The sequence below is a fragment of the Loxodonta africana genome, chromosome 22, assembly GCF_030014295.1.
Source record: "Loxodonta africana isolate mLoxAfr1 chromosome 22, mLoxAfr1.hap2, whole genome shotgun sequence".
Lineage (NCBI taxonomy): Eukaryota > Metazoa > Chordata > Mammalia > Proboscidea > Elephantidae > Loxodonta > Loxodonta africana.
The window spans coordinates 42,787,540-42,810,367 of NC_087363.1; the positions used below are offsets into that span (position 1 = coordinate 42,787,540).

At 38.4% G+C, this 22,828-nt stretch overlaps 1 protein-coding gene across 21 annotated transcripts in view; it reads right to left on the minus strand.

Annotated features, from left to right (window-relative positions):
- The window catches only part of SETD5 (SET domain containing 5), a 76,661-nt gene that overhangs the window by 26,197 nt on the left and 27,636 nt on the right, over nucleotides 1-22,828 (minus strand). For 4 of the 21 annotated variants that reach the window (XM_064274959.1, XM_064274967.1, XM_064274976.1 and 1 more), the window contains 14 exons: nucleotides 20,350-20,408; nucleotides 12,786-17,484; nucleotides 12,398-12,503; nucleotides 11,863-12,071; nucleotides 11,466-11,524; nucleotides 10,743-10,930; nucleotides 9,750-9,788; nucleotides 5,706-5,948; nucleotides 4,660-4,808; nucleotides 4,158-4,275; nucleotides 3,299-3,408; nucleotides 2,010-2,262; nucleotides 1,590-1,673; nucleotides 285-542 (listed from right to left, as the gene is read on the minus strand). In XM_064274959.1, the coding sequence (XP_064131029.1) occupies nucleotides 285-542; nucleotides 1,590-1,673; nucleotides 2,010-2,262; nucleotides 3,299-3,408; nucleotides 4,158-4,275; nucleotides 4,660-4,808; nucleotides 5,706-5,948; nucleotides 9,750-9,788; nucleotides 10,743-10,930; nucleotides 11,466-11,524; nucleotides 11,863-12,071; nucleotides 12,398-12,503; nucleotides 12,786-12,877 (1,908 nt within the window). In that variant the 5' untranslated portion in view covers nucleotides 12,878-17,484; nucleotides 20,350-20,408. The other 17 variants (XM_064274963.1, XM_064274969.1, XM_064274961.1 and 14 more) reach the window with 16 other exon arrangements.

Here is a 22,828-nt window from a genome sequence, read left to right on the forward strand (position 1 = left end):
ACAGAAGATCCAACAGAGAAACCAAATGATTTCTATGAATTCACCACCAAGTTTATCTAGCAAAAATAGTATAAAGTTCCATTCTAGTCTGAAGGTATCTAGTCACTCAAATTATAATGTAGTCACCCATCTATCTCCCTGATGAAAATGGCTCTAATTTACATGGCCTTATTTATTGTGATATGGGGCAAAACTGAAAATACTCATCTTAACCATTCAAAGATAAGAAACTGACATTAGCAAAGGTGAGGATGTCTAAGGCCTAAAGTCTTTTCATCTCTTACCCCTGCCTGGGAAGACCTCCGGGTGTTCACACCAACACTCTGTGGGGTGCTTGGGACGGCAACATTTGAAGCTGGGTTGCTAACTTCAGATTCAGAGGCTTCAGTTTTTGTCTCGTCTACCACAGGAGTCTCAGAGGTGTTGGTAGCAATCTCTATGTCAGAGTTGCTCTGCTCCAAGGTCTGATCCCGCCGTTTCCTTCTTTTTTCTAAGTTTTCAAAAGCATGCATAATGGCTTCAACCTTCCTATCTTCCCGCGTCTAGAAAGAAACAGCATTAGCTAAGGACCTCCTCAAGGAGCCCTGGTGCGAAAACAGTTAAATGCTTGGCTGTTAATCAAAAGGTTGGCAGTTCAAACCCACCAAGCGGCTTCATAGGAGAAATGCCTGGTGATCTGCTTCCGCAAAGATTACAGCCAAGAAAACCTAATAGGGCAGTTCTACTCTGTCCCATGGGGTCGCTAAGAGTTGGAATCAATTCGATGGCACCCAACAACAACAAAGACCTCTTCAAAAACAAAATAAGAAAGAAGACTAATTTGGATAAAAGGAGGCCTCAATCAGGAAAAGAACGGACAACCTTTTTGTAAGTATTACTAATGGAAATTTATAGAAACGCATTTTAGCTACCAGTAAGATGACACATATATCTTAGAAAACATAAGATGAAAATTAAAAACAAAATATTTCACTTTAAATGTTTGAGAATAAAAGCAGTTATGAAGGACACTAAGGTTAAACCTGAACTTTTCAAAAAAGGTCAGCTATTTTGAAACATTTTAATATAAAAGAAAAATAGCCATCAAAATCAATTTTTCTTTGTATTTTCAGAGTTCAGAAATAGCCAAGTAGATTTTCCTTGAACTTCTCCCTAAAATATTTCTCCTCAAGGATAGAAATGAACACAGCTGGTTTCAGCATAATTTTTGCATTCATATGACTGAAAGGTTTTTAAAAATGTCAAAACTTACACAAACACAGCAAATTCTGAAATCAGTGCAAAATAACCTGAACACAGATACTCTGTTTTAACCAGTTTTTTTTTGCAATCAGACTGTTAGTAGGATTATAGTAGAAATTCTCGTTAAGGTCATCATTAGATAACAGTCACCAGACAACTAGTTTGTTGTCTGTGTGTACAAAAATATATTGAAATCTATTTTCTGGAAAAAGTCCAAAATATAACCCACAGGTGGATGGTATCTCATTGAGGAAGTGAGATGATACAAACTCAGGAGAACAGAAGGGGTTCACATGCTGCAGGGAGCAGAAATTAGCAGGAGCAAAAGGATGTTAGAAGGTACCCACCCTTCTGCTATGAGCTGGGTTCTCCTGGTCATCTACAACCTCTTCTTTCTCTTCTTCTGGTTTTTCTTCTGGATTGTCTATTTCCTTTAAAATAGAGATAATATTTAGCTGTATTTGTAAGGTGTGGGAAAAATCAAGTTTTCGGGGGGGTGGGGGAAGGATAGCTTTATAGTGTTACTCATGCATGGCAACATGATAAACACAGAAAACCCCAGTTCTCTGGACCAAAACCTGGAAAACAACCAAAAGGATGTTCTTGACATCGTAAAACAAAAAGAATGAATGAACACACACCCACCTTGATATAAAGGGCATTAAGTATTACTACAGTTTCTCTACATAAAACATGTGGTGATCTGGGATCTCTTCATATGGAGGGGATCCATACCATAGGAACAACATTTGATCAAGGTTGATTACCTCATGATCACTGGATACATTTACTTTTTCTGGAACTTCTTCTGGTTGCTGGTCATTATTCTCCTCTGGAGCCTCATTCTGCTGCTCCATCTCTAGCTCTTTTCGTCGTGCTTTTCTACGCCTGGTCTCTGCTCCAATGGTGGGTAGGCTTGGAGGAAGTGGGAGTGGCTGTTCTGCAGCATTGGGATTCCTTTTCTGTATAGGGCAATTCCGGTTCCCCTTGTGACATGCACAGTCCACTTTATAATTACTGCTCCAAAGAAACACCAAAAGTGCCTGTTTCAGTGCCTCTGAAAATCTGCTACATTACCCATTCGTTCTCTCCAAATGTCAGTAGAGTATAACAACTTCCTCTAGTATTGTCTCTGAATAAATTAAACTGAGATATTAAAACCCACTGCTGCAGAGCTGATTCTGACTCATAGCGACCCTACAGAACAGAGCAGGACTGCCCCACAGGGTTTCCAAGGTGTGGCTGGTGGATCTGAACTGCCACCCTTTCGGTTAGCAGCTGAGCTCTTAACCACTGTGCCACTAGGGCTCCAAACTGAGGTATCAGAGTCCTATAAATATTTTTGATATTCTGTGCTGCTCTGTATAACCCTAACTCATGTAACCAGTGGAAAGGAATGAAACTCCCTAATAAATTCAAGTCTCCCAACTGTTTTTATGCTATTTAGTAGGCAGTGAATCGGTGACGGGATCTGAAGTGCTGTATTTATTTTAGGTTCACTCTCACCATGTTCTTACTTTTACCTACTGATTCCCTACTTATTATGAATGCCCTTTCTCCTTATACTTGGGCCAAACACCACTTCACCACATAACCTCTCTTTGCCTGAAATGACCAACGGAGAAAGCATCTATTTTACCAAACCTACTGCACGTTCATGTATGACTCGTCATCTTTCTGATAATCATGTACAGCTAGATTACAAGATATAAGTGGATGGGGTGAAATCTTTAAATTCTTATTCTGTATGGCCCCTGGAACAAGTGCTCTGTGCATAACAATAGATGCTACTGCAATTTCTAGGAGTCTCTCATATACCCTTTCTGCTATTCTTGCTATAAAGGAATAAGATTTCTGAGCATTGTCATACAACATACCTGTATCTCTAAAAAATGTCTCGCTCTCTACAATTTCTAAGCAGAAAATGCATTACTCATGAAAACATTAAGTAAACAAAGAATGAAAGAGCAAGGACCACAAGCAGACTTAATAGAACTGAATAGCTTAATATGTAAGGCAAGGCTATTCACGTTAGAAAAGGTTTCCGAGGTCTTACCAGTTACTGTACTCATAATCAAACGCTATGGTGACCTCTGCATCCTTGGTAATGGCAGACACGGCGTAGATACACAGGTGAATCATTCCATCTGCGATCATGTGCCGTACCTGTGTGAACAAGGCTTATGGGTGGTGATTTATTATAAAGACCAGAAATTCTATGCAAAAGGGGAAAAAAACCTTTCACTCAGATAATTTCTTCCATCTAGAGTTCTAGTAGTTACTTGATTCCATGATAGACTCTGATGCTATTATATAGTGATTGTTTTCAGAAATACATGAAAATTTACGATACTTCTTGAAATAAATGGAGACGCCCTGTAACATTACAAATTCAGGGACGAAAATGCTCTAGATCTTAAGAATGGTTTCCAGCTCTACCAGGAAATTAAAATCCCTCAACCTGTAAGAAAAGCTCTGTGGACCTTCTTGCCACATTTGATGTGGCTGCACTGATTATGCTACTGAGAAATAAATTCTACTAGAATCTCTCTCACCATACAATGCTTAAAACATAAAAAATTGCAACCAAATGGCCATTTGGTTTTGGTCAAATGACATCTTCCACCACATGGCAATTTCTTTAATAAAATCTCACTGACTTATCCAGTCTAGCTCTTATCTCCTTAGCAAATTCTAACTTGCTTTTTTCATTTTTCTCTTTTCTAACAGAAACCCATTCCTTGCCCCTCATCCTATCAGAATAAAGCATCATTGCTTTTGTTTTTATCTCTCACAATGAAAGATTATAATCATTAATCGACAGACCTTTAGCTGGGTGAAGTTTTCAGATGCTTCTTTAGTAAGCTTGTCCTTTGCTGGTTCCATTAAAAGAGAAGTTGCTACAAAAATCTTACCTCTGCATTTGGTGTACAAGATCTTCTGATGAATCGAGCATCATTACCGAAAGTTCGGGCATCCACACACATCTCTACACCATTGAATTTTGAGTAGAAGAGCACAAAGGGGTATGGTCTAGGGATAATTAAAATTCCTTTAATTCTCAATACAAATATAAAAGCCACCCCGTGACTCCAAATATGAAGCATATGCTGACACAAGAAACAGCAGTCTTTTGCAATGCCTAAACTTGGAAAACATCACATGCTTGTCTGCTTTTGATTAAAGAACAAGCACATAGCAAGGAATGTTTGGCTCGGAAGGGAGTCGTCACCACTTTATACATTAAACAATTTGCAGATTTATTTTCACTTCTCTACAAATAGCAGACAGGCGTGAGCTTATCTGAGTTGTAATCTTTTTTTCCAAGAACATCCTAATAACTAGGATGATTTTTACAGCAGTACTGGTCAGCCAGACTCACTTTAGCCCTCATTGCTCAATGAATGATGTTCTTACTTTTTGAAGAAATGCCCATTGACCTCAAATTGCTGTCGTAACATGACTTTCCCTCGATACTCTATTATAAGAGTGTCCAAAGCCAAATCTCTTGCAGCCCTCAGGATCTTTCGGTGCTTTTGAACACGAGTGACTCTTCCCAGCTGTAGCTGAATAAAAACAGAATACTAACATTAGAACTGGGCAACAGGAGCTACGTAGATACCTAGAATATTTCCTAATTGAGGAAAAGGCACCAAAATTTTCAAGTTTCATCTGTCTACACTATTTAGCTCAATGATCAGAAAATTTTCAATTTGGTATAAGCTCAATTTTTCTAGGAAACATACTCCATCGAGTGAACCTGACATCCCAGAGAAGGGTGAAAAAAAATCAAAGAAAAATACATGATTGAGAATTTAGCAGCTCCATATTCCTAATAATTCCTTTTTAAAAAAAGATTATAATTATGTAAGAATGAGAAGGGGGGACAGGACAGTGGTGGTTCTGTGGTAGACTTCTCGTCGTCCATGCAGGAGACCCGAGTTCGACTCCTGGTCAATGCACTTCAAGCACAGCCTATCGGCAAGCTGTTAAGAAGCTGAACAGCTGTCAGCCGAGCCTCCAGACTCAGACAGACTAGGAAGAAAAGCCTGGTTATCTACTTCTGAAAATCAGCCAACGAAAACCCTATGGATCACAACAGTCTCATTCTGTTGTGCATTGAATCGGGGAGGCTGACTAGATGGCACCTAACAAGAACCACACATAATAATAAAGAACAAACTTAGATATCTATTAATTTTACATAATTCCTATCTGGGCTGTATGAAAATTTCCTATTGTAATGTATCAATTTTTAACTAATAAAGATAGTTTAAAAATATATATCCAGACAGTTTCTAGTCAATACATAACCTGTTTTTGGTTAAAGATGATCAATAGCTGCTCAATATGTTACTGTAAGGATTTATACATTTGAAAAAAACAGTAATTCCAATCCAAGCCCAATTCCTGGTCCTTAAAATCTTCACCACTTAAAGACCCTTTAACTCTTTGAGCCTTACCTGCATTTGGGAACCAATAACTGTATTATTACAGGCCAATTCAGTTTTATTAATAGTGTCTAAAATGGCAGGTTTGCCCACAAATTCCTTGCCAGAATGTAGATGTTGTTCAAGGGCGTTTTGTACATCTGCACTGTACTGATTAGTGAAAGCTTCTTCATACTGATCAGTCCATAGTCTTATCCGATTTTCCCAGCCCTCAGTTGTATTCTCATCTAAATTCTGTGCTTCAGAGGGAGAATTCTGTAGAGAACAAAGGTCAGGTAGGTTAGTAGAGTCCACACACAAAAATTGGGAGAAAAAACCCAGGCTGAGTTCCAGAGAAAATCTGTTTTCACTTGGCAGTTGGCATGGCATAACAGAGTAATGGACTGGGAGCAGGGGATCTGGCTTCGATCATGGTTTTGTTACCACTGAGATGTTATATCACGGATAATTATTTATAAGCTCAGTTTCCCCACTTACAAAGTGAGAAATTAATCTGGATGACAGTTCCATCGCACTACTGTGATTTTATGACCACTCCTACGGGATAACGAAAACCTGGTGGCATAGTGGTTAAGAGCTATGGCTGCTAACCAAAAGATCAACGGTTTGAATCCACCAGTGGTTCCTTGGAAACCCTATGGGGGCAGTTATACTCTGTCCTTTAGGGTCGCTATGAGTCGGAATCAACTCGATGGCAACAGGTATATGGGTATTTATGGAATAAAAATCAAATTGTTCTTACCAGATGACTGACATTAAATTTCTATGAAAATCTTCATAGAAAAGAATAGTAGAGACCTCAAAATATTGTATTGCTTAATTTTCAATATTTATTCAATATCTGTTAGCATGCCAGGCCAAAATGGCATTATTTTGTTATTCTCCAGGAGACTGGTTTTCTTTTTGTGTTACATATTACCTTCCCTATACAACGAATACGTGTTCATTCTAAAAATAAATCTGACTTAAATAAATAAATAACCCAACTTCTCACCATCCACAGAAAAAGTTATCATTTTTGAGTGTATCTTTCAAGCACTCCGTTTTTGACATTTAGATAGCCAGGTTCTAAATACTCTGAAGAAGTGAAGTATGTGTGGGTGGAAGGGGGTAGAGAGTGTAGAAAATGTCTGAGAGGTACTTTGCTATATTTCTTAGAACAAACATTCCCTTCTATGATGACAGTACTGAGAAAAGATTATTTTATTTCAGCAACATCATCCTAAACAAATAGCTTTATGTGTGCTTGAGCTACAGAGACACAACTTAAGTCTGACACATGTTCTCCTCCATGGTGTTGAAGACTTAAGATGCCATCAGAAAACAAAACAAACACTGACAGTGATGACATCATGCTAGTAATGAGTAGAAGGAAAAGACACTGTAGTACCAAAGCTACTTGAAAATATACGTCCACACTAAACTTGCAAAAAAACAAACAAAAAACAAACCAGGAGTAACAAAATTAAATATACTTTCCATAAACGGTACAGAAATCTTTATGCCTGTTACGATTACTTTCTTTCATTGCTTTGGCATCACTATAGCTGATTGATTACTGTCTACCATTTTCCCCCCAAGAAACAGGGAAATGAAAGAAAAAAATCAACAATACTGTTTTCTACATTTCTTAACTAGAGTCCATAAGACAGCACAATACACAAAGAAGTCTAAAGAAACACCTAAGGCCCACACACTGAGAACAATGTATCACCTGCTAACATTAAAAGTAGCTTGAGGCGTCAATACCAGCTAAGCAAAACAACAGTGCAAAATCCACGACTCAAGGATGCTTTTTTAAGACTGGGGATTAGGGGTGTCCCAAACAATATTCCTAGCTTCAGGCATCCAGAAGCAATTGCTAAATATGACTTGTTAAACTTACTGTATTTTGGAAGCTGCTGTTCCATTAATCCTACTCTGTGCCTATTCTACCGTCCTATTCTTCAGGACACTGCAGGCCCCATCTCAGTTGTTTCAGATCAGTGGTTCTCACCAGGGCCAGTTTCGTCCCCCGAGGACATCTGTTAATATCTAAAGACATTTTTGATTGCCACAACTTGGGGCGGGGGCCGGGGGACAATCACTACTGGCACCTAGTGGGTAGTGACTAGGGATGCTGTGAATATCTTACAATGCACAGGACAGCCTCCCCACAACAAAGAACTGCTTGATCCAAAATGTCAACAGTGCCAAGGTAGGGAAACCCTGGTTTAGAATTAAGTCTCCAGTAGGGGAGACTTTCTGGTTACAAACCCAAATAATAAATTCTTTCCTTCTTATGGCTCACACCTGATTTTTGGCTGAGTTCTTACTAAGAACAAATTATGAGCACAAAATTCATAATTGAACTTAACATTCTGAGAGCAGAATCAAAATTAAAAAGACTCTCAAAATTTTAACACATCTATGCCCTGGTGGCACAGAGGTTAAGAGCTAACCAAAAGGTTGAACCCACTGGCTGCTCCTTGGAAACCCTATGGGGCAGTTTCACTTTGTCTTATAGGGTTGCTATGCATTGGAATCGACTTGATGGCAATGGGTTTGGTTTGGTTTTGGTTAAGGGGATATTACAGCCGTGGTGGTGCTGTAGTTAAGAGCTCAGCTGCTAACCAAAAGGTCGGCAGTTTGAATCCACCAGCCACAACTTGGAAAACCCTATGGAGCAATTCTACTCTGTACTATAGGTTAACTATGAGTCAGAATCAACTCGATGGCAATGGGTATGGGGATATCTGCCAACCTCCTGAAATCACACAGAAAATTTGTGTAGTTCTCTGCGAGAGTCAGTTGATAGCTTCTAAAAGTTAAGAACCAGCAGAAGTAAGATAGCTAGCTGACAACAGAGATAAGAGCTTAAACCTGGGATTAGGGCTGTCTGCCCTGTAAGTACAGTTAAGGCTCCCTCGAAGCAAATGAAACAAAAATAAATGAGCAGTTAAAGAAAATTTGACCCCTCAAAGGAGATGATCTATCAAAGAAATAATAATTAGGCTGTATTCCAAGAGATCCCAGACCTCTGATGCTCTTTTGCTCTAAGTCCTCTCCTCTCTCCTTTACGGTATCTGCAAGTCTTAGGTATATGCAAGATGAGGACTTCAAACTTTATAGATAAAATGTCAGTTGTAATCTTTGATAACATCAGTCATAATAGAGTTCCACATAAATATAATCACAACAAAGCTTATCTTCACTAAAAATTTTCATGTTTATGCCATACAACTGATAACAGGAAAGATGCTTTTGTATCACTAACACACTTAGAGATATGAGTATTTATAGAATTAAACTGGACTTAATCCTAATTAAATGCTTTGAAGCCATAAGTAATGATTCGGGAGGTATTGTGTGTGTATATGTACGTGTACACACACACACACCATGTGTGTGCAAAGGAAGATACCGTCGGTATAATCAAATTTCCTTTTGGCAAACAGTTTTTATCATCCAGTACTTAACAGTCCTTTTAAACCATCACATATAATTTTTCTATTCTCCAACCTCTCCAAAATCATGCCTAATAAGCCCTTTTTTTGATAACTGAAGGAAAGAAACACTCTAGCATCATCTCAGTCCTCTAAACCAGACAGGTATGCCAGAAAACAAGTTCGCCAATAAATGATTCCAATAAAAGTAATCCCTATCAACAATACAGCTTTCTATTGATGAAATTTATCCTTCCAACATGGTACTAGGGTAGGTGCATAAGAGATCCTATAGCATTACCAGAAAAACCTCAGTCCTGGGTTCAAGGCCAGTCATAACGACAGAACAAATTAGCCTCATTTTGTTCAGCAAAATGTCACTTACCACCCAAAAAAGCCGCTAATGAAAAACCAATAAATGAAAGCTGATTACAGAAGGGGAAAATATTCCACAAAAAGGCCAAGAAAATCTACTTTGGAAAAAGGCTCTATGAAAACTGAATGGCAACAATTACAAACTAACAAAAAGCAGAATCCAAGATTCTCAGACCATCAATGTCAGGAAAGAAGCTGACCAAAATGCAAGATCACAGTGAAGTAAAACACAGCATCAGGGAAGATTACCCCTTACCTTCATCCGCAAGGACTTCCGGGATCCCTCTCGAAATGCCTATCCCAAAGAGGAAAACAAGTAGAACAAAACAAAACTTGGTACCAAAAATGACAGTTATACCTATCTGAGACTACAACTAAGGCAAGAACTAGTGTTCTATTCTGTTCCCTTCTCTCTAGGTAACAAGTGCAATGGAATTCCCCAAACTATTATCAAGAATAGGGATAGCTCAAGGCCAATGAACTATGAGACTAACTCCAATATTTTCTATTGTGGAGCTATATCATTAACAGGGAAGAGCATGCATCACTTCAATCCTATGTGCAATCCTGACAATAAAAGAAAAAGTAAATAAAAAACTTTAAGTAAGGCTGTGGATTTATCAGTTTTTGAAATTAAGAAGGAAACAAAGACCAATCCCCTTAGCAAGGGGTGGGCAAGTCATCTAGGAGCAACAAAGTTGCTGTGATGGGGAAGAAAGAACACTAAACAGAAGAGGTTTCTCCTGGAGACTTTCAGGTTGAGAATACAGGAAAGTGATCACAACACTGAGGAAGCCTAGACCATTCAAGAGACATTTCCTGATTTTTTTTAAACAAGGGGGGAAAAAAAAAAAACCAACCAACCCAATGACATGAGGTGGGCATGTAGCTATGACAAGAATTTCAAGTTGTACTTTGGGGCTGAGGAAGTGGGGAGTGGCTATGGGTAGTGGGAGCCTAGTCTGGAGGCTGCTGCACATATGGGCTTGTGCCATGTAAGGCCGGGATTTTATACCTGGGATGGGAGTTAGAGCAGAAGAAAGTTTGTGTGGGTGGTGATGGTACAGCATGGCAGAAGAAAGGCCGGTCTATGTATACATACACAGATTAGCCAATTTTTGCAACTAAACCCAAAGTCATCATTTGAACATCTGGATCAAACGTCTTAAAACATCTTTAGTGCACTGCTGCTCCAAAACTTGAGCTACTCCAGGCATATTTCTATTTAAGATACTTTTACCCTCCATACCTTGATTTTTTTCGTCTTTGGTGCTGCACGACCCTTTTCTGGACTCTTTTTCCGCTTCTTGGGTTTCGTTCTCCTAACCCGATTAACAGTTAAGGTGATGCTTGTAGGTGTGTGCTGTGTTGCTGTATACAACACAGTGGAAGGAGAAAGCTCCTCATCCCAGCTTTCCGTTGCACTGCTATCCCCACCTGCAAAAAAATGTGACTTCACAGTTATGTTCTACTAACAGCCTCAAAAATGCGTAAAGAGCAGTTTCTTCCTTTCGATCTGCCCCACACTTAGGAAGTCATTATTTCTACTATCAGCTCTATCACCTGCAGAACAACATAAATGACTACCATCCTTACGAAAAGGTCTTTTCCATGTATTTGTATTAAGCGTAGGCCCCATTCTACGTCATACTATTTCTCCCTTTGTATGCATAATCCCCACGCTCCACTGCCTCAATCTGTTTTTCATGCTAACAAGGAATGCTTTGATTGCTACAGGGCTAAGAAGTTGCTTCTGAATCTAACGATTCATAAAAAGAGAGAGAGAGAAAAAAAAAAAAAAAAGCAGTCTCCAAGAAAGAAGGTAAAACTATAGTCGTCACGAGAAGACTTCTGTTCCCATTAAAAGAGATGGGGGACCATGAGAACTTATAGGAGGGGGTTCCTGAAATGAACATTTAAACTACAAAATATTTACATGTCAAAACATGGGTCCAACCCATCTTCCACTCACCTGATATGTTGTCCTGCTTCCGCCGATGAAGTCTAATAACCTTCCCCCTGCTCATTCCCCTAAAGAGGGAAAATAAACTTAAAGTAGTCCTTCCAACAGCATGCAGCATGTCACAGCACACATGGGAGAAGTGTCTCTGCATATACTACCCCCTCCCTCCCACCTACCAAATGTTTCCAGGACATTAAATTTCATATCAAATTCAATAGCTTTAACATCAATTTCTCATTCCTTGTTGTCAGCAATTCTCACCTAGTGCAGAGAATTCGAGCCAAGGAGCACTAAGGAATCATCTACATTAACAAACACAAGAAAGAATACTTTGAGCTTTTCCCCACTAATAAGAAACCCTAATCCCAGCAACCCAGGCTTGAATTTAGAAGGAACATGATCTTACCTGCACTTGTCACAGTTGAGAAGGAAGCCATCCTGAGAAAGACCACAAGGACACCAGGTAGGAACAGTCTCTCCTTCAGAGTTCGGGCTGTCTCCACAGCGTTCTTCTACGGGCGACGGCAGGCCATTCAGGTCAGAACGAGGGATGATCGTCTGGACAGGGGGAGAAGCAGGAGGTGTCGGAGGAGGAGGGGCTCCGTAATTATGATCCTGAAAATAAGATTTTTTAAATCAACAGTGTCCAAACACTGGCCCCTCTCTCCCCTAAAGTATGGTACATATGGAAAGAAAGAAGAAAGTAGTACCCTTTGTTTTTTGGCTTCAACCAGCAAAGTGATAAAACAAAATGCCAAGGTCAACTGGGACATAAAAACAAGAACAATGATGCAGGGCTAGACGTCCGCTGGAGGCAGGGAAGTGCAAAAGGGGCAACTTCGTCATGCTGCATATAAACATTTCAAGAAAGTCACAATGTATAAGAATGGATTACACTCCAGGAAGATCACTGCTCTGGAGAGAAACAAATGCATACTCACAGCATAAGGCAGTCCTCGACACCCATGCCTCTGAGTGGTCCCATAATTATGAGTGGAATACACGCTCTTCTCATTAACTGCTGGACTAGCCTCCACAGATTCAGGGCTGCACAAAGGCGAAAAGCAATGCATGATAGCATAGCACCTAATCTTCCCTTAAACTAATACTTCACTTCCCATTCTAACCCCTCCTCTCTCCACAACCACCAGCCACTAGAATAAGAGAAAGAACTCAGTGGAACAGTCTGATTAACATAACTAAGCCTATAAATAACAGTGGGAGTGTTATTAAATGTGGATTTGTGTGTGACATGAAGCCAGTACAGGCAGATGTCTCAAGGCAGGCACCTGGGATACAAGGTGTCCCTAATGACAAACACAAACGTACCAGCTGAGCGGGGAGTTTCCCCTAGAGAAGCCACTCTGGGCTGGTTTAGACTCAGAACTATTCTTCTTAATTGGATCTCTTAATACTTCCATGAAACCTCACATGACATTTGCAGTGAGTGAGATGATGAAAGTGCCTTCTGTACTGCCCCAGGGACCAGGCCCTCTTCCATTCACTACCAAGACAGGATATCCTGAAGAAAGTACAGGTAAAAACAATGGCATCTTATATTTATCATACCTCTTATCTTGACGAACCCCCAAACACCTTTCGAAAATTAGAGTAATAATTTCTCATCCACCAATGACATGCAAGCATATCAAGGACATGATTATTTCACAGCTGCATGATAATACCACAGTACTCCAAAATAATCAAAACCATACTTGGAATTTATGTTGGTCTGGTGATAAGTAACAGTAGTAGCAGTTACCATTTTTAATTGTCCACTATTTGCTAGGTGCTTTATGTACATTGATTGATTTCATCTCTGCAGCCCCTAAACATTGTAAATACCAACCCATTGTTACAAAAGGGAAAACTGAGGTTGTGAGATTCAGTGACTACTCCAAGGTCATACACTGATAGAGCCAGTATTTGAAACCATATTTGTCTAACTCCAAAGCCTGTGCTCTTTCCACTGTGCCTCTTGGTCTGGAAATTTTAAGAACATTCTACCTTTAAAAAAAATCATGAGACTTTAGTCACCAGGTTTAGTGAAAAGCTTGATTTAATATCTTTTTGTACCTTCACTGAGTGGAAAATAAACTGTTCAAACAATTTATTATTATAAAAGGATTATAAACATATTCAAACTTAGAAAATTTAGAAATGGAATGTAAGCCTTCACTAGATGATAAAAAGGCTTAGGCGGCGAAGGACAAATCCAAGTTTTTGAGAAATATAATTTCAACTCTGATTATTATCTGGTTGTTTTGGGGAATTCTGAAGGATAATTAAGGAATGCAACTATGCAACTTTTCAGAACTAAATAATATTCAAATTAACCAGAATAGAGATTCAGAAATTAGAAACTCCAAGGACTAGCATACCTCAACCTTAAAAGAGAACAATGAGTTTTTTTTTTTTTAAGGGAATCAAATAATGCATACTGCTTGCTTCAAGTAATAAACACTTTTTCCTGCTTGGGATATACAATATACACTACTTGGCAGGGATAAAGTGTGCAGTTCAATGTTAGTTGAGAAGTGAGGGATAAAAGAAAGGTCTAAGATATGTATCCAACTCACCCAGTTATATGCTCCAAAACTGTGAGAAGGGATCTTATTAATAACAGCAAAGGTAATTTCTAGGTGAAGAAGAACTTTAGACACAGGAAAGTATTTTCTGTTAGTGAAGTGCATGCATTTTATTACTCAAAGAGTGTTTGCAAGATGGGAACTGGGGAGGTGGTGGTGGACAGGGCGGGGGGGGCATACATCAAGAATGCAGGTCAGTATTCTTGAGAAAAAGATGATCTGAACATGGCTCACTGAGAGGCAAACAGTTCTGAATATTAGGAAACAGGTGGGGTTTCCTAAATGAAACCAAAGGCAGACAAGCATTAATAAAATGAAGGCAGAATTTAGTTTCTATGATGGACAGTTAAGAAAAAGTAATTTTATACATTGTTAATTTACTAGATACATTTAACAAGTATTACAAAAAGCTGTACATATTTTACATGGGCGCTTTTGTACCACTAAACACATGGGGTGAAACATGACAGCAGTTATTAAAATGATTTTTTTGGGGGGGAGACCAGAGAAAGGAAAGTTGCATGAAATTAAAGATGGCCATGGAGATGGAGCTATGTTGGTTGTATCTTACCCATCTCCAAAACTGGGTTAATATGAACACATGCACTTCATGTGCAAGTCTAGGGAATAAAAATAAAATGTATATTGTGGAGGTTAACAGGCCATCCCATTGCACCATACTTTCTAGTTGAGCACAGCATTTAATATATTGCCATGCATGTCACATGTTAAAATTTTAGCTCGTATCTCTTGATGAAGAAACTCTGAAATTTCTATACCAGTCACTGATCAAATACAATAGCTACACATTGACAAGTAACTACAGGAAATCCTCTTACCTATATTTTAAAATATGAATCAAAAATTTGGAGTGTTAGGGCTGCATCTTTTTATTAGCCAACCATTTTATGCAAATGTAATTACAGCCTTTCTTTTCCTGTGTCTGAATTACTATGATAGCTGGACAAATACACAGAAGTCATGCTTACAACAGATACACTCCATCAATCGTGTTCTAAGTACAATATACAGCCTACTGCTATAATGCCACATCTTGGAAAATGTCTGAGATTCTGTTATGCCAGAGTAGTAAATTCAAAAAATTTTTGCTTCTACTGTTACATCTATAGGTTTTCCTAAAAATATACAAAAAACGCCTAAGCACAATGTCGCCATTAGATTTAAAATCCCATGAGGTAAGGTCTAGGTTTTTCACTTGGTTGTGGAGGGTGCCCTTAATACGAGGTTTAGTTTTAAGAGCACCTAGAAAAGTGGCATACTACGTGATGAAGCATTAACAAATCTCAGTAACAAGAGAATGGTACACGGGCTAATTGTTGATATTCTATTGTTTTGTAGAAATAATAAATGAATTAGGATCAGGAACTTGTCTGGAGATTATAGATGAAAATGTTTCAGGAAATCCTAGGATATGCTGAAGTTAACAGAAGTAGTATTGTCAAATTTTTAGGCCAGAAGTATTTCTGGCCTCCCTAGCAAAATTTATAGGCAGTTATCTCTATAGCCCGGGGAAAATACTGGTTTTAAGAAGAGTAACTGCTTTAAGTCTTTTTCTTATCTACTAATCCAAAATGCATTAGTTTAATGTCATTGTTAAAATTTATCTTAAATATTAATGTTGTCTGCTACATAGTTTGTTAATCAATCCATATAGTGGGAGGTTAGTAGCTGACTTTATAAGAATCTATAAACAGTTACTATATGACTGGCCTACCGAATAATGCCGGAAGATTTTTAAGTCCTTTACTTGGGAAATGGTTCTAAAATTCGAAGTCTCAAATCTTGTGGCATAACTAAATCTCTTTGGCATGCAAAAAACGAACAAGAAAAAAGCCCTGGCAAGAATACAACCCACCATTCCCCACTCCCCACCCTCTGTCCTTTTTACATGTGAATAAGCCCAAAAACTGCTTTTAATTCTAGACTACCCTAGAATATAATATACTACTTCCTAGGGTAGCTTTATTTTAAATCTTCCTCTTTAAGACACTCAGTAAACAGATAACTTATCTCAGGTGGCTCTGTGAAGAAATATACATGCTCTTTAATAATATTTGCAGTTTTAAGGGAGAAAACCACTATTAATCAGGGATGCAGTTGAACCCAGAGTTCTGGTACAGTTGCTTTGATGAAGGGAAAAGAATCCCCAGGGGCTGTAAAATTGGCAAGAGAAACAGGGGGAATTAGAGCAACACCCACCTCACTCAAGAAGTGGCTGTGGGATCAAGAGTCTGAACTGGACCTGAACATATTCAAAACACCAGGATTTTTCCAGACCAGACCCTAATCCCTGGTACTGCCTGGAATAGACTTGGCTTCTGGGGGTGTGCTGCCCCCTAGGCCCCTTGGGTCTCTTTCGCTGGACTTTCACATCCTGGTGTAGTGTCACTTCGTCTTGAAAGGTAGGGGGCTTCCACTTCCTTTCTGTAAGCAAGGAAGATTGGGTACAAGGGAGGTAAAAGGACAAGAGGGGAATCTGTGAGCAGGGGCAATCTCGGACAACTTAAAAGAGAAGGGATACAAAAGGCTAAAAATTTAAAAACTGTGAATAATATATAAAGTTGTATAATGAAGGCCTACCTTCATTGCCATTTGGCATTTAAATTCTTCAAGAATTGAGTCTATTTTAGGGGTTGGGCTTTTCGACAAACTCTGAATTCCTAAAGCTGCTCTTTGCTGAAAAAAAAGTTTAGTACCACTGATTTTGAAGGTCCTCTTTCTAGGCAAGGAATATTATAAAAGAACATATGACACTGCTCTCCATGTTTTCTACCCCAAATGTTAGATGGTCTAAGTAACCTGCCCACATAAAGTTTAAGCCCCTTTATTCTACACAATTGAAAGTACATAGGAAGAGGCCTTCAAGGAAAATCAGTTGGACAGAACACACCTCCTTATCTCCCTCCATCAGGGTAATCATTAACTCTACAGAAGCAGGTAGTGACACCCGCCTTCCTTACCCTTCAAAAACAAATAAAAATGTAATCATTACTTTGCAAATTTAATTCCTATTAATCATTTACTCAGAAAACCCTCCCCAAAATCACTTTTCCTCCCCCTTCTAACTCCTTTTTTCTCCAGTTTCTATGAGGGAAAAGGGAAAGGCCTAACGTCATTTACAATTTCCAGTGGGAGAGACTTTGGTTACTACATATTTATTATTAGATATCCATAAGAAAGTTGTCTCCAAACAAACTGACATAGAACCTACTATCTAGGAAGCAGCACTTACTCTGATCCAGCAGCCATATCTGAGTAGGATGTATCTGGTGTGGTGACTCCCAGAGGGACTGCAATGCTCATGACGTCCAACACAGCAGAGAGTGAAAATCACGGGGTCCAATTAATGGAGACAGACCACTCTGAGAGTGGGGGTGAGCTGCAGAGCCTCGACCACCATGTTACGGACATGAGGAATCCTGGCACAGAAAATGAAAATATCCAGTAACCAGATGGTTCTTTAAATTTATCCTAAATGTTGCTGAATCTTTCTTCCATTTTTCCCTCATTTTTGGGAAAGGAAAGCATTTAAGGATTAACTGTAAACCAAGTAAGCACAGGCTGTACACACCGTCCTATGTTCACTAGATACTTTATTAATGTTTAACAAAGTGAGGTGAAGAGCAGTAATGCTTTTTCATTTCTATCTTTTCAGCCAAAAGGAAAACAACAGTCTGCCCAGTTTACTGATAAGTATATTCTACCCATTCTAACACTGCCCATCAAATAAAATATTTTGGCATCCTAGGATCTAACAAGCATTAAGATATAGAATGGTTACTAGAAACATCCTAGTTTACCTAAACTCCTTAACAATTCAAACTTTTTAACTGCGCCACAAATAAATGCAGTTTTATTAGTAGCCAATAATGCTATTTCTTCTAAATTAAATATTATAAGAGATCAATGTGCTATTTATATTTGATTGGATACACAGTTTCCTAGTGCCTTCATGTGTCACAGCACACTCTTATTTTAAACTGTAATTTTAGAGGAAGATGCAATTAAATTACCTGAACAACTGTATTTGCTGGGTACTATATCCTGCCAGATAGGATCAAAAACATAAACCACAAAGAGTACAGTTTCATGGGAAAGATGAGAGAATTTGTATGGACAGACAGTGAAGATACCCTGACTTGATGATCACAAACCAGTGGAATATGGGAACAAAAAGACTCGCAAACTACTCAAGTGTAAAAAAAGCCAAAAGTAGACTAAAAGATTTGGGGGTGTAGTGCAAAGAGAAAAACGTGTACTTTGTATGATTTTATGTTCTTGTATGTATGTTATTGTAAAAACCATGAAAACTTAAAGTAAGAAGCATTTTCTGTGGGAGGAAAAGTCAATGTGAGTGTTAAAGACCCAGGTTAATAAAAATTTTTGCAAAAAAGTGTAACAACAACAAAAAAAGCATGATTGATATACTGCTTCACGGAAGGCAAATAAGACAGTGGAAAAATGAAACAATTATTTATACTAAAAAACCTAAACAAAAATTATATAGTAATTTAATCAATCCATGGAATTAATACAAATTTTAAATGGTAGACAATTTGAGACACTTTAATCTTACTCTGATATATGAAACAAATTAATGTGGATAAGAAAACTATGAATGGTAAATCAAGCAAAACTTAAAAAAAAATGCATAAAGATAATATTAACATTTTTTGTGTCATTATTTTAGAATGCTAGAATGGTTATAAACCAAGCAGTTCTCCCTGGTACTTTAAGACTATGAAGGAGCTGGATCTCACCAAATGAATCTTGTTGTTAGGTGCTGTTGAGTCTGTTTCAACTCATAGCAACACTATAAACAACAGAACAAAACACTGCCCAGTCCTGCGCCATCCTCAAATTCAAACCTTAGTGTGGCAATGCACCTGGTTCCTACCCAACTAGAGGTGACATAGCGCTAGACTTTGCGGGGGTTGATATGCAAAGGAGGTCAAATCTTATCCATTACTTCCTCACAGCTCATAAAAAAGAAGTGACTGATATAATTTTCTGCCTCTGGGCTTATGTGTATAAATGCTTCCCTTCTCTAACAAAATATTCTGACCAAGGACACAATAGATGTTTCCAGGCAGAATGGGAGAAAAATGTAGACTAAACCTCAAATTCCTAAAAAAGGCCAGAGTTATTGGATCAGTAGAGACTAGAGGTTACCTGACATTATTGCCCTGATATACCCTTTAAATGTGGAACTGAGCCCATTCCTGGAGGTCACCTTTTAGCCAAATAATAGGCTGGCTCATAAAATAAACAATATCACCTGTGAGTACTGTGCTCCTTGAAGTAATCATCTGTATGAGACGAAATGGTTAATACTGACCATAAAGCAAGAATAAGGAAGATAAGGGAGGAGGGGAAGAAAGCCAGATTAATGGAAATAGAACAACTCGACTAGAAATAATGAGAATGCTGTACACTGTGAAAAATGTAACCAGTGTGACTGAACAGTATGTACAGAAATTGTTAAACGGGAACCTAATTTGCTCTGTAAACATTCACCAAAAAAAAAAAAAAAAGTGGGCTTCTAGATAAAATACAACTTGGAAATAAATCTGAGTTGATAATTTTTTTCTGAGAATAATTTTTTTTAAAAAGCTATGCTAAAACAAAAGGTAATATTTCCTTAATAAGTGATGATTTCTACATCTCCCAATGGAAGGAAACCCAACCCAGCCATTCTGGATAGTTGATAAACTTGAAGAAGCATTAAGTAGTTAACTATAAATTTGCCTTTCATGAATTCCTCCACTTTCCTTTTGTCTAGCTTTACATGACTCTTCCGCTCTTCTGATGAGGGCAATTATAGTGTGTTGCCTTGGCCACCTCATTCAAAACAATGCTTTCAGAATAATTTAAAAAAAAAAAAATTTTTTTTTTTTTTAAATAATGCAGCCCCTTAGTTCAAATTCTGATAACAAAATCAAATTTTTCATATAACTCTGAGAATAGTTCGTTCCCTAAATAACTCCCTGTGCAAGACATAGCTCTTAAAATGTTAACTTAAGACCTTTTAACAAATCAACTATATCCAATATCACCTTATAATAACTCTAGTTTTATATCCCAAGACAACAAACTCCTAGTGTAAGTTATCCAGTTTAATAGCTATACTTTGTTTTGTCTACTGCCGTAGTTCCAATACCCAGAACAGTGGCTGACACACTTGCTGTATGAATGTATGATCATCGTTATCTCAACATGATTTTAGTATTCATTAAAATGCAAAAAATAAAACAGAAATTAAAAGAATTCTTTGGCTCAGTCACCTTTTTATAGACCTTTGAATATGAAGTCCCAACAACTATCCGCCAGTAGCTCTGAAGACCTAGAAGAAGTTGAGATAGAAATTAGTATAGAAATAACACTGATAGACACAAAGAACAGAATGCCATAGAAATATTATGTATTTAACGATAATTTTTCTTTACATTGCCTTATTCACCATCCTATGTTCCATCCAGTTCTGTATCTTTGTGCTTAACCCTTTATAGCCTATTTCCCTGAAAAGCCTAATTAAAGGGCGGGGACGGAAATTATCTTCTGACTTAAGAAACAGTAAATATCTTATTATGTCAACTGGCTAGGTCCCTAGGTGGCGCAAAACTAAAAGCTGGCGGTTTGAACCAACCCAGCAGCCTGGCTATCTGCTTCCTTTAAGATTACAATCAAAACAACAAAACAAAAACTAAAAATACCTGGTATTGAGCAGTTCTACTCTGTAACACATGGGGTCACCTTGAGTTGTAATTGACTACAACTAACAATATATCACTGGCTAATCCTTTCCTTCCACTTCAAGTTGGAGTTCTCTCCCACTTCCCAAGGGATCCCCCCCCTTTTTTTTCTCTCTCCAGGAACATCTTCCCAAATTCACAGGTTTTTCTTTAATTGAGTATCAATGTACTCTCCGCCTGAAGAGGGCCTATCATCATCTGTTAAAGTACAAGTCCATATTATTCCTTTCTTTTCCTTTACTCCATACCACCCATCCTCTTGTTCTACTACAGAAAAAGGGTAACAAGAAGTCAATTCTATCTGTGGTCAACGGCATAATGAAAACATGCTGAAAATGGAGCCTCAATTCACCTACCATCCAAAAAGGAAAGGATAACAGGTGACAGAACTTTAAAGGAAAAATGGTCAATTCTCCTTAAGTTTTCAGTATTTTCTCCAAAACGTCATTAGTTATTAACGCTTGAAATGTCAGTATATCATATACAAGAAAAGACCTGTTAGTTGGATTCTAGTTACCTAGCATTACACACACACACACACACACACACACACACACACAAACCAAAGCCGTTGCCATCGAGTCGATTTCAACTTATTCTAGCTCTTTTCAAACCCGTTGCTGTCAAGTGGATTCTGACTCACAGCAAACCTACACGGCAGAGCAGAACTACCCCATAGGGTTTCCAAGGAGTGGCTGGTGGATTCAAACTGCTAAACTTTTGGTTAACAGCCAAGCTCTTAACCACTGCGCCACCAGGGCTCCTACCAAGCATTAGAATTATTATGTTGATATTTTATGGATTACCAGTTTTTAAAAAATTGAAAAAACAAGCTCTTCTTTAAAGCAATTTTAAGATGTTCAAAATTATAAAAATAAAAGGTATGAAGGCAATAAAATAAAGCAAAAAAGAAAAATAAACCAAAGGAAGACACAGACTCATCCTTTAGCAACGGCAAATAAAAAAAAAGGTTAAAAAAGAACAGGAGGAAAAGAGATAAAATTATACGGGTATACAAAGAGGGAAAATGAATATATCAGAACTTCAGTTTTATATTTATCTATTTCCAGACTAATGCAGCAGAATCCACAGGAACATTAGGAACTCTGGAATTCAGAAGCAGAACCAGCCAATCTCCCAGTTACTGAGCGCTCTTTAGAGGAGTCACCATTCACATACAGTTTCTTGGTGAAACTGTAAGAGAACATGCCATACAACATAAAAAGAACCTGCCAGAAATGGTATATAATTATCTGTCTTTTTAACTGGGCTCAAGAAAAGCCAATAGTCTCTGTAACTCTGACGGTCTCTTCTCTATGACTTGCTGAAAGCACAAGACCCGTGTGATCTGTCTGGTCACTCTCAGAAAAGACAAACAAAAACTGTTTTAAGAACAATTCCAACAGAGATTTCAGAGAAAGAAATTGCATCAGCCAGGTGAGCCGGAAGCAGCTGGGAGACAAGAGTCTAATAAACAGCCAATCCAATGAAAGAAATTCAGAACAAGTCTGCTTCAGTAATCCTGTGAAGAGGACTGGCAGGAAGAGGAGTGCCGCTTCAGAAAGAGAACAGGCCTCATATGCTTCAGACAGTCTTTGTACTGAGGCTGTGGACCTTGGCCATTCTCCCAGAAATGATGCAATCTCGATGAACAAGATCTGCTGCCAGAGAAACAATTGTTAACAGCCTATGCAGACAGCAACTCACCAAGGCACAATCTCTGATCAACTCTCTCCATAAACCACTGAAAACCCAAAACCAAACCCACTGCCATCGAGTCAATTTCGACTCATAGTGACCCTTGTAGGAAAGAGAAGAACTGCCCCGTAGGGTTTCCAAGGCATAAATCTTTACAGAAGCAGAGCAGACTGACTGCCACATGTTTCTCCCATGGAGCAGCTGGTGGGTTCGAACCACCGACCTTTCAGTTAGCAACCGAATGCTTTTAATCACGGCGCCACCAGGGCTCCTTCCATAAACCACCAAACAAAACCACAAGAACTCCAAAATT